General features: G+C 36.7%; 1 protein-coding gene across 1 annotated transcript; it reads left to right on the top strand.

Annotated features, from left to right (window-relative positions):
• The first annotated feature begins 1672 nt into the window (after window positions 1–1672).
• LOC135692664 (transketolase-like protein 2) lies at window positions 1673–18655 on the top strand. Its single transcript, XM_065210905.2, has 12 exons — window positions 1673–1875; window positions 5396–5466; window positions 6422–6468; window positions 7068–7181; window positions 8818–8915; window positions 9304–9495; window positions 10604–10731; window positions 12989–13188; window positions 13657–13978; window positions 14537–14751; window positions 17001–17217; window positions 18253–18655. The coding sequence occupies exons 1-12, from the start codon at window positions 1769–1771 to the stop codon at window positions 18411–18413; spliced, it is 1872 nt and encodes a 623-aa protein (XP_065066977.1). The 5' UTR covers window positions 1673–1768; the 3' UTR covers window positions 18414–18655.
• The last annotated feature ends 42 nt before the right edge of the window (window positions 18656–18697 follow it).

Raw genomic sequence — 18697 nt, 5'->3', positions numbered from 1 at the left:
TGGGAACGCTGTGTTCTAACAGAAATACTCCAAATAGCGGCAACAGCGATCAGTTCAAAATTCTTCTTTTAACGGCAATGATTCAATTAACGACTAAATTCAACAAATATGACAAATAACAGCACGACCAATTTCATTTCATATCATTTGAAAATTATTACCCAGGTTACAAATTCAGTCTTAATACTGTTTTATAATTGGCCCTGCAAAAGCTAACTACAAAATTAAAAAGTTATATACTATAAAATTTACAATAAAAAGAGCAGAATATGGCTTAATCAAAGATGTATGAATTTACAACAATACATTTACAACAATATATAAAAAAGGGTTAATTTTCCTTGAGTTTGGACTTGGAGGCATTGATTGAGAGAGACATTTTTGTGTACAGATTGATACATTTTTGTGACACGTCCCCCCCCCAGTTCTCAGCAGAATCGATTTTGTATTTCGTCTAAATTTAATGAGGAAATGTTGGGGGAGGGGTAATATTTTGACACCGTACTTTTTGTGATGTAATCCTATGATTATCAAAGTGCCAATATTCAAACAAAGTTAGTCATTGGCGTTTCCTTCGGATAAAATTGGCGTTCCCTGTTTGTAAAAGGCCGTTTTCTGGTGGTTAAAAGGGCGTGGCTGAAATATGTTTGGTTTGCCCCCCCTCCCCCCAGAGCTTAGTGGCTGGCGCCGCCATTGGTTGCCCCTTCCCCCAAACAAAAAGTTGTATCTCGGTCTTTGAATGTTACCAATGGAATCCTAAGGTGTAAACGAACTCCTTCTGTCTACACTAAAGCGATTTTCTCGTGTTTATGAATGTGTGAAACCATACAAAAAGGACAAGCTTAGCTTGTCAAAAACTAAGGAAAACAATGTAATACCAACCTCAACCAGATCACACTGGGCTCTCTCACATAATCTTGTGTCGTTAGGAGATCTGGGATCCAGTTTGTTGTTAGAATAGTGTGCCCAATTAGAAAAGGGCATGTATATGTATAATTTTTCCCTTCTGCTATATTTAACATGTACAAAAGAACCGCGGGCATTGGGACCTAAACAAACTAGAAAATTGACAAATGGTGAAACTCGACTCGATGAAACTGAATTTTTTTTATATTCTCATAAAAATTTATAACGACAATCAATTACAATTCAAAAGCCTAGGGTGCATGGAAATGCATAACAACCCTAAGACTTACACTTAACATAGAGACACAAATATTACAATAATAAGCTACAAAATTGATGAAACTGAATTAATGAACAATGCTAAAATAACAATGAACGTTGATTTCATTTACGTTTACAAATCTAAAAATGATTCTTGGAAATCTTTGGTGGGGCTGAGCCCCGCTAGCCCCAATGTACGAGCCACCACTGCTGGTTATGGGTCTGTAAATTTGCCTTTGCCCCCTCCCCCCCCCTTCACTTTCTGATTGCATAGGTTTCCCCCTGATATGCACATTGGAAGCGACAATTTTGTGGCCGTTTGGTGGACTTGTTAATGAACGGCATAACGTCACTTGGCAGCGTGCATTTTTGTTTCACTAAACATGTTTATGTTTTTACAAAGCAGGAACACAGTAAAGAAAATTGGTTTCCGCTGGTGACTCGTGATGACGTGGGCATGAATCTAGCCTCTGCGCAGGCATGAAAGATACCACATGCGCTAGGAATATGCTGTCTCTCGTCTGCTTTGGAAGGCAAGGGGCGGAGGGAAGAATTCAGCAGAAGAGTTCGCATTTTAAAGTAGACCTGAAGCTATATCATCATGGCTGAATACCACTGTCCTGACCAAAAGCGTTTGCAAACACTTAAGGATATAGCCAACAGACTGAGAATTGATAGTATTCAGTCAACCAATGCTGCAAAATCGGGGTAGGTTGCTGCTCTTTTGGAAGTTAGATTTTTAGGCCGTCTAGAGACGGAAAGACAACAAAGTGCTGGAAATCTATACTAGCCGCGAATACGTCACGCATTTAAGCAGTAAACATATAAGTGCCAGGAAGTATAAACGTACAAAAACTGTGATGATATCACTTATTTTTATAGTTCAGGCTAAGAACAATTTCTGTGGTGAGTTTTCATCAATATTTCTGCTAAGTATTTTGGATAACAATTTGCTACTGCATTCCACGCAAACATCCACGTGTTATGTCATTTTTAGGCCGCCATTCATGATAACGATAATGTTTGCTAGGTAACCGACGAAAGGCAACTACGGCATTTTTGCTAATCGTATTGGGACACTGCGTAGCAAAAAACTTTCATATGGCTGTTGATACTTCAATCGTTCAATCATGAAATCAAAAAACTACTACTACTTTTACTTAATATTAACTTTTACGACCATTTTACAACGTAAATTGATACAAACTGAAACATCTGAGAAACTCAATGTTAGTATTGGAGTTCCACGCAGGGGCGAAACTACCGGGGGGGTGTGGGGGGGGTGTGACACCCCCCAATCCAAAAAATAGTCGATTTCGCAGGGCAATCGAAGATTTCGCAGGGCGCCAAGAAAAGCTTTATTGCCACGCAGAAATGCCACCTCTGAAGTTCGTAAAGAGCCGTTTAGGAATTTTGAAATGGAAATATCGTATTTGTTATGAACCTCCCTTCCTGACATTGCATTTTAGAGAACGGAACAGGTATGTAAGGAAAAGCTCCGTTATTTGCAAAGCGAAAGCATTTCTTACCGAAAGTCATAACCAATGGTACCCTGGGTACCAGAGCCGCAAAAATTAAAATTAAAAAATTATGAGAGTGAGAGCTTCTCTCTTTGGTCAAGATAGGAATTTTTTATCATTTTTTCTATTATCTTTTAACAGTGCATGAACTTAAAAACATAATAAATCGTTAAAATACCGATTTTGTTTCATCTAATTGCTAACTTTTTCACGTATATTTTTATTATTTTTCTTTTATTTGCATTAATTCAGTAAATCATTTTCTGTATCATTGCAATGTTTTAATTTTGGATGGCCTTCTTGATACAAGAAACTGCACATTTCTGTTCAGGAAAAAAAAATTCTCCCAATCAAAACAACATCTTCCTCTGTCATTCACAACTACGTGCAATCTGAAACGAAAGGTTGCCGTTTCTTTCCTTCCCCAACGTCTAACACTAGAGTTTTAGCATGACATCCCCCTCCCGTTTTTTCCCAATTAACAATAATATTTTCAATAAACAATCAATTCTTTTAGCACAATAGTATTTTGCTAAATTTTTGTCTGAAAGATGCTTTTTAGCCCTTTTTACAAGGTATAATTTTAAAAAATTTCTTCACGTCGGACCCAACCATGGTGGGTCCTCCTACCTCACTAAACTCGACTCTTAGCCCCACTGGGTTAAATTTCGTTGCGCTGTCTACATCATGTACCCACTTCCCCCCACCCCCCAATTAGCTGTTTATTAGCTTAATTTTGCAAACCAACATTAAATAAAGTGAATATAAAAAAACAATTTACGCTCGCGTAGAGAAATAGAAATTTCATAGGCAATGAAGTTTCAAGTTTGTTTTTTTTTGCTTAGAAGTTTGTCCTTGGTAAAGACCAGCGTACACTGGTAAAGTTTTCACTAGTAACCTATAGACAAACCGTTGCTACGAGGTCTGCAGGGCACCACTCAGTTTTGCAGGGCAGAAACCCTTTTCACCCCCCCAAAACTATTGGCCAAGTTACACCCCTGGTTCCACGGGAATCTCTTTTGAGTCCAAGATTATTTGCAGTCTATACAAATTATGTTTCAAGACCTGTCAAGATGAAAAGAAGTGTCAATACATTTTTATATAAGAGTAGAAGAAGTATAAAACATTTTTCATATATGTAAAATAACAGGAGGAATTTTGTCACTCCAAAGCATTTTCATTCCTAAATAGAGTATATTATAGTAAATTACAACTAAGCCATCAAAATAACTACTCTAAAATATGTGCTTTGAAGAAATTCTAGTTCAAATTCACCTCAAAATTTAAACTTAGATATAACCAAAAAAATACATCACACTTCAAATATGAATTATTCCTAAACTTTACGGCCCTGTAGCTTAAAACATAGTTGAGATAACTCTTGGCTTTAACTTTTTTGTATTGTTTAGATATCATAGAATCGTTTAAATGCCATCTATACTCTTGGTTTATAGGTTATGCTTTTGCAAAATCTGTCCCTCATTTTTGAAATATGCTCATTGGAATATATATAATGTTCAAAGAAAGAAAACAGGAAAGCATTTGCAGTTAAAGTTAATACAATAGGATCTATGTCTTACCTCCCTGAAGACATACTGGAAAAGATTCACTTCAGAACAATCATTCCAATAGTCCTATTTATCATTGTTTTGGGGGAAATTGTTCCAAATGAGCAAGAGTTGATTTTCAACAAGGCCCGCATCTTACTCTGATGCCACCTTAATCCATTTTTATATTCTTATGTAAAAGTCCCACCTGGTTTACATTTGCTTAAGCCAAGCAAATCCATGTTGTGTAGTTTTGAGAAAATCAGTTAACCCACTCTTTTACTCTTGAGTCTAGAATAGCTTAAGCTCCAGTCAAACAAACTGAACATTTTACTGAGCAACACTCAACATTTACAAATCTTGCTCAGCTCTGCTCAGTATGCTGCTCAGTACAGGGCGGTAAAGCGAACTGAACATTGCACCCAACAATTCAATGAACAAAGAATGATTAATGTGAGTGCCTACGCAATGAGAAATGAACATTTTGCACAAAATTATTGCAAATCAAAATGCCTTCTTAATGTTGTCAAAATGGCAATCTTCACAGCAAAACTCTCAATGTATTCTTGGTGCAAAACTGGAATCCACTGCACGAGCTAGGCATGCGTGAGTTAAGCAAAGTTCAGTTGGGTGGTCAAACAAACTGAGCATTGCTCAACAACACCCTGAACAAAAGAAATGTTTAATGACTCTCTCAACATTTTTTATCGTCCTCAAACGTCTCTGAGCAAGACTTAGCAGGGCAGAGCAAAGGTTAGCAAGTGGTCAAACAAACTGAACTTTTTACTTAGCAATCATATTGAGTGTTGATCAGTGAAATGTTTAGTTTGTTTGACTGGGGCTTTGGATTGGAATATGACACATTTTTCATCCTTAGATCAAAAGGAGAAAGACTTCAAAGAAACAATTGCCAAATAATGTTTCATTTAACATATTTCACATAAAAATTTGAAAATGTCATTTGCAACAAAAGATTCTACTGGCATTGCTCAAAAGATTTATAAAGTTAATTGCTTTTTCCTGAAAAACTCATGTCTGTGTCTTTTGCCTCTGTGACTTGGCTGCCAAAAGCTCAAAAGCAATATAAGAACACTAGGAACAACAACGTTATGAAATATCTGTGATTGAGCTTTATTGTATAATGCAAGGTATTTTTTTCAGGCACCCGACATCATGCTGCTCTATAGCGGAAATAATGTCAGTGTTGTTTTTCCAGACCATGAGATACAAAGGTAGCACTCAAATGTTCCAAATTTTGTCTTTTTCAAAAATTCATCAATGTCAAACCTTCTTGATATAAATTCAGACCTTCTTGACTGTTGCTCTGTTAAAGCCATGACACCAAGTTGAATTATTAGCTATCTATAATTTATTTGTGTTTTTGCTGTTTGTTATTAGTGTTTAGTGTTTTTTCCTATTTTCAATGTTTGGAAATATTCGACTGGAGTCCAGTGAACAGTTTGCTGGGTGGCCATTACATTATTTAGATACTTCTTGACTATGGCTACTATATAATAATATACTATTTGCCAGCCTCTTTTAAATCTGTTTGTTTTGAAATGCATGCAAAAGAGGCTGCAATATTCTGGGCTAGAGAAGATGAAGAAAGCTTGAAATTGCAATGTCTTTTTAAAGGATGCATGGTGTTACAGACCCAAGTTGACACTGCATCCAGGACACGTGCTAGGAAATGATTCTGAATAGAACTGAATGTTTTGATATTGTTGGTTTTGAGCCATCCCTGATTAACTGAAAATATGGCCTAAATTTGTTCATTATGTATCATGTATATTGTGGTTAAAGTTAGAATTTTATTCACTTGTGTGCCAAATTTGACCACAATTACGACAAGAATGTTGCTTTGCCATTGCAAAATGTAAAAGATAGTAAGCCAGCCATATATGATATCTATTTATTGAGAGAGTTGGCTAGAAAAAGGGGGCTGTTGGTCCTTGGCCCAAAGCATGGCAATTTACTGCAGCAATTTATTTAAAATCCTAGTTCTTTTTTGCTGTGGGGCAGACAATAATGTTTTTTTGCCTTGTGGTCAATCATTCTAAGAATACAGTAACTCTTCCTTAATCGCTCATTAATAATATTTTAGAACATTAATACATTGTTTTCTTCATTACTTTCAGGCACATACATTTGGTATTTATTGTGAACAAAAATATTCATTCATTTTAGTGTCAGAGCCAAAAGATGTCAGCAGTGATAGATTTGTTCTCTCAAAGGTATGAAAGGATGTCCAAAGCTTTGCTCTATACTTGTTGTTAGTAGCAAACCCATAGAAGATTTGAAGCAAAAATAATTTCATATAAGATAATCTCTCTTGATTTGTATTGTTTCTGTTTGCAATCCTATTTTAGCAAAAATATTGGGGTTGAAACTTACCATACTTATTGAAAATAAAAGTAGCAAGATGAACAGTTTCACTTCCTACTGAAAGAACTAGGAAACTCATTTTGTATTATTATTTACTAAAGTGTACTCTTGCCTTTTTTAAATAAAGAAGCTGTAAACTAGACAATAAAAAGTTTGCAGTTTCTCAAACTTTTTATAGGTCTCTGCTTTCATAGTTATTATGCAGAAAAGAAACTGAGAACTGAGTTTTTAAATTGTTTATTTTGTGGAAACTTAGATTTTATACAATTTTTTCAAGTAATTTTTGTTGAGATACTATCAAGGCATCTGGCATTAAACTGGGGACTTCAATGGGGACTATTCTGCTGAGTATGAAAGACGCATTTGCGAGGTCATGTCAGTGTTGCACGCCATAATTTTCTGATTGCACACCAACTTTTCAAATCAACTGGCGTTTTGTTTTTAATAGGGTCATGCTGCCCCAATTTTGTATGCAGCCTGGGCAGAAGCAGGCCTTTTCCCAAGGTCAGATCTTATGAATCTCAGGAAGATTGATTGTGATCTGGAAGGTCATCCAACACCTGTGAGTACAAATTAGGGTGCTTTATAATTAGATTTTGGCTTTATTTATGTAGAGTTGAATAATTTGTATACCTTTTGGCTAGAAATAGTCAGCTGCTAGTGGCTAGAAATAGACAGCATTATTGGTGTTATTATTCATTAAACAGTTCTTTTTCAAAAGCTATAGGCCTACTAACCCTCAATGTTTATTTTTGTGAACCCTAATCTGGATTTGGGCTCGAGGCTTTGCATCACATGAATTTCCCGCTTTCAATCTCCCTTTGAAAATTTCCACAATAGCACTTGCTAACATCTCTGTTATTTGGATGGCATTTTTCTAATAGAGGTCTTAAGTGTGACATCACAAAAAAGCTATTTTTAGAAGTTTTGAATTTTAACCATATAGCATAAAAGAACACCATGAAATACTTTCCAATTTCCAGTTATGACCAATAAAAGATTTTAACTAACGAATCACTGTTATTTTGGTTCATTTGGAGTTATGAACAAAGAAGAAATTACAGAGGTTTGATTGGGAAAGAGCCAGTGCACATGTGACCATATCTCAGCCAATTCGAAACAAATTTGACTGATTTTGCACATTTAGAGGTATTTCACGGTGCTCTTTAAAGTTATGGGATCCAAATTCAAAAATTCAAAAAGTTTTTGTGACTTAGTCACTTTAGGACTCTAAAAGGCAAATGTCATTTCCTTTGTTTTTACTCTTTAAATCTGACTTGTTGGTCATAGATAAAAGGATAGGATGTTTGTCAAGGATAAAAGCCATTGTATTTTACTTGCCTGCTATAAGCCGCCTCTCTTTAATAATTCATTCCAGGATATCGGTCAGTTTAGTAACTCATTCCAGGATAGAGTTCTCTTATAAAGATTGTTCCAGTGTTTATGAGACATTCCCATAGATTTGCAATAAAGGCCACACCGATAAAGCACCTGCTCAAAGGTCAGCTGCACCCTATGAATGCATTGTTGTTGCAGCCTTGGTCATCAAACAAATGTTTCAATGATGAAATACAAAAAGATAATAAAGATGACACTCAAATTAAACACACATATTGGGATATAGAAATTATGGATAATATATAATAGACATTTGATGCTGAAGAAATATAATTTTTACAAAACTTCATAGTCGCTGTAACCTTTTTTTGAGTCACACCTACACGAAACACAAAACTGGTAGTGTGGAAGCAGTATATCAGAGAACATTAAAAATGACACCAGTTTTGAATTTAAATTTTAAAATTGTGTGGTAAAACGAAAACAAACCAACAACTAAATTAGTGTCAATTAAATATTTACTTCCCTAGTTGATGTGCAATTGCTATTTATGCTATGCTTTATCGTCATCAGTTTCGTCTGTCTAATTGACATAGCTCAAAAGATAAGACGATATTAAAGTTTTGTAAGCATTATATATAACAATGCTTTTAGATGTAATTGCACAAACACAATTTTGTTCTTGAGATTCTATATTGTTAAGTTTGGTTTTGTTGTGATTCTATATCCCACATTTTTAAAGAAAAATTTCTTACAAATCATTAGAAAAAAGAAATAACGATTAAGCTGATAAATGAGTTGTTTTCATTGTAGCACTGCTCTTACTTGGCATAATATATATATATTTATTTTCTTCACAGAGACTCAACTTCATAGATGTTGCAACAGGTTCTCTTGGACAAGGCCTGAGTTGTGCATGTGGAATGGCTTACACTGGCAAATATTTTGATAAAGCCAGGTTTGTGTTTTACCTTTTTGCATAGTTTTGGATTTGTTTTGATGCAAATTTGCTAATATTTAAGATTTGCTTAGATTCAAGGTTTGCCTAGGCTTCTAGTTTACCTACGATGTCAGAATTGATTGATTAGAGACTTGCTTCGATTTCAGATTTCTTATATTTCAGATTTGCTTAGATGTCAAATTTGATTGATTGCAGATAAAGATTTGTTCACATTCATTGCAGCAAGTTTCCACTTACAACATTGGATAACTGTGTATGTGTATTTGTAAGTAAGAGATGGCAGACATAATAGGGGTGATGAGGGGATGGCCTGTCGATTTGCTGAATGCTAGCTTTTATGGTGCAACAAAACATTTTTTCATTTCTTTTTATGATTTTATTTCAGCTATAGAACATATTGCATCATTGGAGATGGTGAGTCTGCTGAAGGAAGTGTTTGGGAAGCAGCTAATTTTGCAAGTTTCTATCACCTTGATAACCTTGTTGCCATTGTGGATGTAAACAGACTTGGTCAGAGTGACCCAGCTCTCCTACAGCATGATATGGAAACATACAAAAAGAGATGGGAGGCATTTGGGTAAGAGTGCTCATTGGAAGTATATTCCTTTGGATCTTACTTTGAAGTATAAATCAAATAAAAGCTTATCTTTGTATATAAATAACACTTCGGGGGGTGGACAATCCCGGTAAAAGGGTTGTCCCCTGCTGGGAGACTAGCAGCTCTTTCAGTGGTCTCTCGCATATGGCCCTTGGTCTCTAAAAGCAGAACTGTGGCGGACAGTTCTATAGCAATTTGGGTGCACAAGAGACCAAATTGTCCACTCCTGACCTTATTATTTCTAGAACGTGATTTTGTTTTATATTTGAATTGTTATGTTATTAACCCAGACATAGAACCCTCTACCGAAACAATTAGAGCTAATCATTAACTTAAGAGCTGAATTAAGGCTGGTGCTACATGGAGATGAAACATTTCATTAATCTAGGGCTTAATCTTCAATTTTTATCAATATTTAAAATTATATTTGATGCATTCAACACAACAATGCCTCTATTTGCAAAAAAACATCAATCAATGATGCTGTTTTATGATACACTACACAGCTCAACGCTGAAGTAACAATCTTTTCTAGTAACTAATAAACCTTGACAGTTTTATTGACGTTTCTTTGTATATGCTGACAGCAAGCATATTAGCAAACTTTTTTATCTGGGTCAGGGATCACAAGCGCTGATCAGGGGGATTTGGAGTTGAAACTTCAAAACTCTTACCGGAAATGAAGAAGCACTCCTTTTGCTTTGGATTCATATCTAAAAACCCTTTTGAAAACTTTAGGTGCAATTGCTTTAGATGAAAGCATTTAACTTAAAAGTCAAAAATTGTATTTCTTTACCCTGTTATTTCTTGATCTCAAAATTTTCTTGAACAAATTATATGAAACTAAATTGTGTTTTTAGTGTCATCACAATTCCCTATCGAAATTCCCACTCAGATTTTCTTTTAAGTTCCAGCAATAATTGATTGATTCTATAAAGAACTATTTCCTTTAAAACATTTTATTTCGTGACCATTTGAATGTAATATTTATCTTTTGCAATTGTAACCAGATCAGCTCAGTCCAGATATTTTCTTCTATATAGTAATTTAATATTTGAGACATTGCTAAATGCGAATTTTCTTGCAGTTGGAATGCTCACGTTGTTGATGGCCATGATGTCGAATCTCTTTGCCGCCATTTCTATGAGGCTGAGCAGGTTAAAGAGAAGCCAACAGTTTTGATCTGCAAGACCTTCAAGGGAAAAGGAATTCCAGGTAAACAGTTCTATGTCAATTGGTCTTACACCTTTCTCTTTCAACTGGTCTATACACCTTACTGAAACTTTCTCTTTTGAGAAACTTGATCTAAAAACCTTTTTCTGAAAGACAATTCGGTACCAAGTCTCTGTGATTTTGTCAGAGGGCGAAACTGACGGTATCTTGTATCGCTCTGTTGTTCTATGGTTAACTTTGTTTGGAACAGTGCTTAAGACAAATAAATACCGGAGCCACGAAGGATATATTCATAGCCATCACCTCAAAGCATTCCATGGCTCCTAGATTGTAAGTTATGGGGTGGACCAAAGTGCTGAAAAAAGTGTATCGGGATTTTTAGCTTCGAACTTTTTGATGTTTCCCCTGCTCGATAGTGATAAGATATTGGACCAATGCGAAGAATACAATATACAATGCCTGCAAAAAGTACTTGGAACACCCAGAAATTCACGCTGCATTTGATATCTTTCGTTCCTTTCATGAAAAAAAGATTACTACTTCCGCCCCTTTCCCCCTAAAACATTGTTGATAATTTAGAGAAATATCATAAAAGAAGCGCAAAAGAAAGTGCTTCCTAAAATCCTAACCCGTTTGATAGTAAACCAGCATTGTTCTGTAGGGGAGAGGGGGATGATTGATTTCGACCTTGGAAATTGACGTGTGTTTCAAGACTTTTGGCAGGCATTGTAGCTTTCAATATGGGATACTTGACCTTCTTCTGCTATCACAATGCCTTGATTGTTGCTATTAGCCATTGCCATTAGTAGTATTGAATTTCCCTAATATATAAGGGTTAGGAACAGCTTCGATTTTGATTGCTAAGTTTGCACCTCAAGTTTAATTAACCACTTGAAAGTGAGTCACTCAGGGAAGATGCAAACTATTCCGAAATCTCCAAAGAAATTTCCAAGATACCTATCAGTGTGGTCCCAGGTCACCAGCATTTAGGATTTAAAAAGGGTATGGCAATTGCTTCCCTGAATATCAGTGACCTTCGAAACCACTTTGACGAAGTTAACCTAATGATCAAGAGGTTAGGGATTCACATTTTGGCGTTAAATGAAACCAAGATTGACAATTCGAGTCACATTGGTGGCACCAATGAGGTGTATAGAATACGCTAGAGGGATAACTCTGTAGGGAGGCAGTGAGGCCTATCAATTTCCGCATTGCACGGCAAGAAATGACTCACAGTGTATGGCGTTCTATTGCATCTCGCTATTAGGATTGTTATTTTGTGCGTTTCTTTTTGGTCTAAGAATTGACTGATAAGAAAAAACAGTCTTATAATAGGGTTGGAAATAAACGACTCCAGCCAGTATTTCTACGGATATAAGTGGGGATGGATCACTTTTATTTCACCGGTTTGTTGACGATTAGGCCTATCCTTACCATTAGGTACTTCAATATTGTCGCTTTTCTGTAAAATTTATACATTTTTTCTTAAATTTTATTTCTTTGGTACTTGCTATATTCCTCCTTGTTTCATGACCGATGCCTTGCAAGGTGATCACTTGATACACCTCGTCCAAAATATCGGCTTTAAATATACGGCTGTTTGTTTGTGAAGGTATGCCAAAAAAATTAAAGAGAGAAGTCATAAATAAAAACAAACCAGGTATTCCCCTTCAGATCAACAAACTCGTTTTGTTTAGCATGTTTAGGGACTGCGAAAAAAACGCTATAGATCCTCCAAAACAACGGTCGGTACCTTCACTGTTAATGTCCAGAATTATCCTTTACCTTCCAATTTTCCTTAAAATCCAACAATTTAGGTTCGTAGGTGTTTCAGATTTTCCAGTTTAATCACTTAAAACTGAATTTTCGCCTTAATTCTTTGCTTAATTTTGCACGCTTCATACAAGAGTTTGTACGGCACTTCTCCGCTCTTGCCGTGCAAATCAGTTTTGTCCTGGCTTCACTTCCTGTGGTCAGGGCTGCCTCGAGTTGACCCTCTAGCGTATTCTATACACCTCATTGGGTGGCACTAATTGTAATTACGCTTAAGGTGGCACTAACCATCAGTTTAAAGACAACAATGCTAAACACGTGGAAGTTTATATGAACTGTTTAATTTCAAGCAGCCTGTGGAGGAGCTAACACGGGTCACCCTTGAAATAGCAACAATCATTGATCACATTGCCACTACATGTGCTGGGAACATTGTTGAAGCAGGGGTTCATAAAGTTTCTCAAGTGCTCATTTTATGGTTTACTGTATTCGTAGCTGCTATTCTATTTACCAATTTGTTTGCAAGGTATTGAAGATGAAATGAACTGGCACGGAAAAGCCTTGGGAGACAAAGCAGAAGCCTCTATCAAAGCAATTGAGTCTGTAATGGCTGACTCCCAGGGGCCATACAAAGTCGATCGCCCTGCCGTGGTTGAAGATGCTAAGCATTACAGCGCTGAAACGATCCTCCTCTCTGAACCCCCAAGTTACAAACTTGGAGAAAAGGTAAGGAATGGCTTTGAAAATACAGAAGTTTTGAAACATTCTTAAGCTTTTTGTCTGGCATTCTTCAGAGTATAAAACGTCAAATAATGATCAAAGGTTTAAGCTAGGAAAGGAACGATGTAATGATTAACATTACAAATTTCCCAGCAACAACCAACACCCATGCCCTTTCACCCAATTACCCCTTCCACAGAGGACCTGATGTAATTGCGAACTTCAAATCGAAGATTTTGCGGGGATTTCAATCACATGTTTTTCATTCAATGTAACGTCCCATTTGTTTCATAGTGATTTCGAAAATATGCCTCCAGTAGATTGGGATTAACCTTTAACGTTTTCTAATGTTAGTCTAGAATTATGTTGAAACTTGATTTTATCCTGACTGAATGTGCATCAAAATGCCTTTTCTTTTCTATTTCTTTCTATAGTTTTTTCTTCTTCATTTTCACGTCTTATTCATTTTGATAGGTTGCTACCAGGAACGCCTATGGCAATGCTTTGGCTAAGCTAGGTAACAGTTCCAAGCGGGTGATTGCCTTGGACGGAGATACGAAGAACTCGACATTTGCTATCACTTTTCAAAAGGCTCATCCCGACAGATTCATCGAATGTTATATTGCTGAGCAGAATCTGATTGGCGTCGGGATTGGATGTGGTACAAGGGGAAGAACAGTCCCCTTTGTCAGCGGATTCGCCTGTTTTCTATCACGAGGCTTTGATCAAATTAGGATGGGCGCGATCTCTATGACGCAGGCGAAGTTTTGTGGATCACATTGCGGAGTGTCCATTGGTATGTTTCTAGATTTCATATACCAAACTTCCACAGTGTGTCTTTTTCCCTTAGCCAAGCGTATGTTATTCAATTGCTCTGGGCTTTGCCATTTCCATTTATTGTAGAATTTTGATCTGCCATGAAAGCACGACGTTCTTCGTTTTCTTTCCTCTTATCAAAGGGTCTTAGGCGACTCATTTCAGAGTGCCATCTGTGGTGAAATACAAAAGAACTATATGTTTGAAAGAATCCTTCACCTATTCTAGCAAAATGAAGTAAAGAAGTATCTTGACATTGACAGGGAAATTTGCCAAGCCCCGTGCAGACTTTTTCAATTTAAATGTTGAAGAGGGGCTTGTTAGGTTAAATTTTAAAATTCAAACTATTATTTCTTCTACTTATATGTTGCCTGACTTGGAGTCGCCCTGTTGTACGCACAAATCATGTACAGCTCTGCCTTTAGGGTATCAAGATAGAGTACAGACCGACAAATATTAATCTTTGCATTAATTTTTATTCGATATATTCAATTTTAAGAGACACTCCCCTTAAACTGAAATACCTTTCAATCAACAGGTGAAGACGGACCTTCTCAAATGGCACTGGAAGATCTAAGCATGTTCCGAAGCATCCCAGAATGCGTTGTTTTCTACCCAAGTGAAGGAGTTTCTTGCGAAAGAGCCGTTGAACTAGCGGCCAACCATCCAAATATGGTCTATATCAGATCAAGCAGGCCAGCAACTGCCACCCTCTACACCGCAGAAGAGAAATTCGAAGTCGGAAAGTGCAAGGTTTGGTCCAATCGATTTTATTGAAACTTGATTTTTAGTGACAAAGTGCAGAACATTTTGTTTACATATTAAACTGTCCGCAAGAAGAGATAATTGTTTATAAAAGGAAGAGCATTGATGGCTACCTGTTTTACAACTATGTGTAGGCTAGTTCGAATAACGGCTTTACCTGTCCGATCACATAACCCCAAATTATTGGAATTATCGTGGCTGAAACTGCGTTATTGTCTCAAACGCAGCTATGGCGGGCGATGGAACTTCTACTCAATCCTGGAGTCAAATGAAATATCACACTCATTTTATTTCATGTCATTTCATATGTTTCAGGAAGGTAGCCCTTCAGCAATGGTGATTTTCTAGGGGCCCTTTCCTTAAAAACTTACAGAAACTCTTATAGTGTTAAATTATATATTAACCTAATTACAATTCAATATATACAATATATAATAAACCCTATTTTAGTCTGAATTTAATTGTTTCAAAATAAACATCCACAATAAAAGTCCAAATGTTATTTACAATTTCGCAAGATATTTTCTAAAGTTGCTCAGAGAAGATGCTTGTTTACACTCAGCTGAGAGGCCATTCCAAGACCTAGCACCTCTAAATGAGAAACATTTCTGTCCATTTTTTGAGTTTTTCTTTGGTAGCCTTAGGTCAGTTCATGTATTCCTAATATTTCGAGAAGGTAATTTGGATTTTTCTGTAAAAAGATGACACGTATTGTGGAGCCAGTCCATGAATCGATTTAAAGACCACGATGTTTGACTCATTAGCGATCAGCTCGTCTATGGTCTTCCAACCAAGCTTCTTTATGAGTGGTTGGCTCGGTGTATCAAAACTGCTGCCAGATATAAAACGAGCAGCCCGGTTTTGTAGTTTTTGTAAGCGTTTGATTTCGATTAGACCACAACAGCCCCACGCCGAACAACAATAGCGAAAGTGTGGCTCCACAATACTTGTGTACATAATCTTCAGTTTCTTTTGGCAGAAAGGGTTTTCCATGTTTCAATAAGCCAATTCCCCTGGATACCTTAGAAGAAATGGTTTTAATGTTTTCCTTCCAATCCAATGTGTTATCGATCTGTATGCCAAGATGTTTCGTTTTTTGAACAATTTCCAGCTCGTTATCCTGAATTTTTAGCTTTAAAGATTTGTCTTGGTTTTTTAATGATTTATGCTTAGGTTTGGTGAAAATAAGCTGGAAATTTCCATGGTCACACAACAAAAATTTGTTAGATGATATGGTCACGTAAGAGTGCCGATCAAAACCTGGCCATTTTTACACGGAGCCGGAATAAGATATATTTGTAAAAGCTTGCTGCTTTATTATCGCATGAATAATCGCAGGAATTATCGCAGGGAGTTTTATCAGGTCACCGGACAGTAAAAGTGTCTTTGTTGCCTAAGACCTCGTTTACACTGTCCCGTGCAAGTTTGGAACCGTGACAAAACTGTCGCGGTTCGCCCTTCCGTTTACACTAGCACTGTGGAACCGTGACGATTTTGCTCTGCTATCCGGAACAGTTTGGACCCTGCTTTGAAAGCGAACGAATTTTGTACCGTCATGGTTCCGTTTTTGAACGGGACAGTGTAAACACCTATCCGAGACGATTTTGTCACGGATTCACAAAGAGGTCTTTTGTATGGCTGTTTCAGGTAATCGAGGCTTTGATTGTGGCGTAACTACGTTGTCAAATTCTGAAGAAAAGGAAATTCTGAAGAAAAGACGACCACAGAAAAGGCTTGTAGTGTTTCCTAGTCCAAGCCTTGATTAGACTTTGCAGTTTTGTAGTCTAAAATAACACTGAAAATTAAAGCCACCTTGTCATTTGTCCAAGTAAAGTTTTTATCGGCCTTCCACTCCATTTCAACTCTCAGTAAAAATTCGATTGTTGACTTCGGCGGCAAAATAAAAGCCTTGATTGACTAAATACATGTTCTGCCAGTAAATTTTGAAACCATTACACTGTACCGGTACAGTGTAAACGGAACGGCTAAACGAAACAATTTGGAACCGGGACAGTGTAAACACTTGCGAACCGTAACGGTACAAAATTGTCCCGGGACAGTGTAAACGGGGTCTAAGTTGACACTCCATTTGGTTTCTGGTTTTTTATCAATGGATTGTTTTTGTTGTTTAGAGTTGATGCCTTTCGTTGACATACACATTAAATTGGTAATGGAAAAGCTAACTTTGTCTTATCTCTATTCTTGCTTAAATTTTTGCTTTGCGATTTTTACTGAAGGTTGTTCGCCAAAGTGACAAAGATGTAGCATTGGTTGTTGGAGCCGGTGTTACCTTACATGAAGCACTAAAGGCAGCCGATGTGTTACAAGCTGAAGGAATCCATATTCGGGTTATTGATATTTTCTGCTTAAAGCCCATTGACCAAGCTGCCCTTGTTGCCAACGCAAAGGCTTGCGGAGGAAAGGTTGTTACTGTGGAGGACCATTATCCTTCAGGTAATCTTTCGTTTTTGTTTTTTTGTCCTTACAACAGAACGTCCTTAAATTCAATGGCCAGTGGAAAGCTCAATCACACTTTGTTCTCCCTAGCCTAATTTTCAGGTTATATTTACCTTTTTCTTTCCGTGTATGCTTTAAGATATTCTAAACACTCATACTTGATTGTTTCATCACAAAATATCGGGAAAGGGCTGGAACGCATGCTCTTATGTTTGAGAAGAACTGCTAAAAATGCAATTAAAAGCACTATTGAATAGTTTAAGCTGTTATAGTCAAAATAATCTTAAGTCAAAATATCGTCAAAATATATAATTTTTTGGAGATATTCAAAAGGCTGGTTACTATGATTGATGATTACGATTATTCGCGATCATTCAGCTGATTTTGTAAGATTTCAAAACTGACTCATCTTAATTTAAATTATAAACTGACCTTGAAAATATTATGAAAAGAATGCCAAGCATCTTATTGCTCTTCCCGCCACTAGCCCCTCCTTATAAAAAACACGCAATCACTTTCCATTCATTGTTTTCTCGCTGGTTAACTTGTTCTCGTACTTGGCATTCGATGTTAGATGCAGAGGGAAGTTAAATTAACCGGTAAAAGTCTGCCAATTTGAGGTTCTTTTAATTCTGCCTAGACTTTTTGTTTGTTATCGAAATATTTGCCTATGCAATTCTGCAGCGAGGAGAAAAAGAGCAGAAATAAATTTTTGCGAAGGAACTTTCGTGAACAAATTTCGCTGGGTTTTTCAGTAAAAATGGAGATTTGATGACGTTTATTTGATCTGGAAGGTCAAATAGCTGAACTGAAATTTGGTCTTCAAAGTTACATGTAGGGGATAACAGGCTAAGCCTTTCTTGTTTTATATTAGCTTCATGCATTGCTAGCGATATAATGCTGAAGTCTTCCGGAATTAGTATTGATAATAATATAGTATTACTCTTGTTAGTTGAGATAGTTGTCTGCCATTGTGTATTAGGTAGAAGTCTGGATGAACCGTATTTGATGGTTACTTATGTGTCTACTTAGGTGGGCTTGGCGAGGCTGTGGCAGCTGCTTTGTCTGAAGAGAAAGACGTGACAGTCAAGCAGCTTTGTGTGAGATCACTGCCAAGAAGCGGACCCAGTGCTGAGCTTATGGAAATGTTTGGAATCAGTGCAAGTCATATTGTCAAAGCAGTCAAAGCATGATTATGATAAGCCTTACTATGGACCTCAACAGGACAAGGCATTGACCCAATGTCAAATTATCAACCGTAGCACCTTTTCCTTTTTTAAGCACTAAATGCACCAAATTCTTCTGACGTGAAAATACTGTGATCAGATAATGGTAATTTATTTGATCTGAATGTGTCTTATAAGGCTGGGATTTGAACTGAAATAAAAATGTAGTTTGTCTTAAAATCATTGCTAGAACTATGTATGGAAAGTGAGATGTGATGGCTTCTCTTGTGGTTCTTAACATCTGCAAGGGT

Source organism: Rhopilema esculentum, chromosome 3, assembly GCF_057945365.1.
Source record: "Rhopilema esculentum isolate cy_ngs chromosome 3, ASM5794536v1, whole genome shotgun sequence".
Taxonomy (NCBI): Eukaryota; Metazoa; Cnidaria; class Scyphozoa; order Rhizostomeae; family Rhizostomatidae; genus Rhopilema; species Rhopilema esculentum.
The sequence above is the reverse complement of the archived record's forward strand: the minus strand, read 5'-3'. Positions and strand labels throughout refer to the sequence as shown.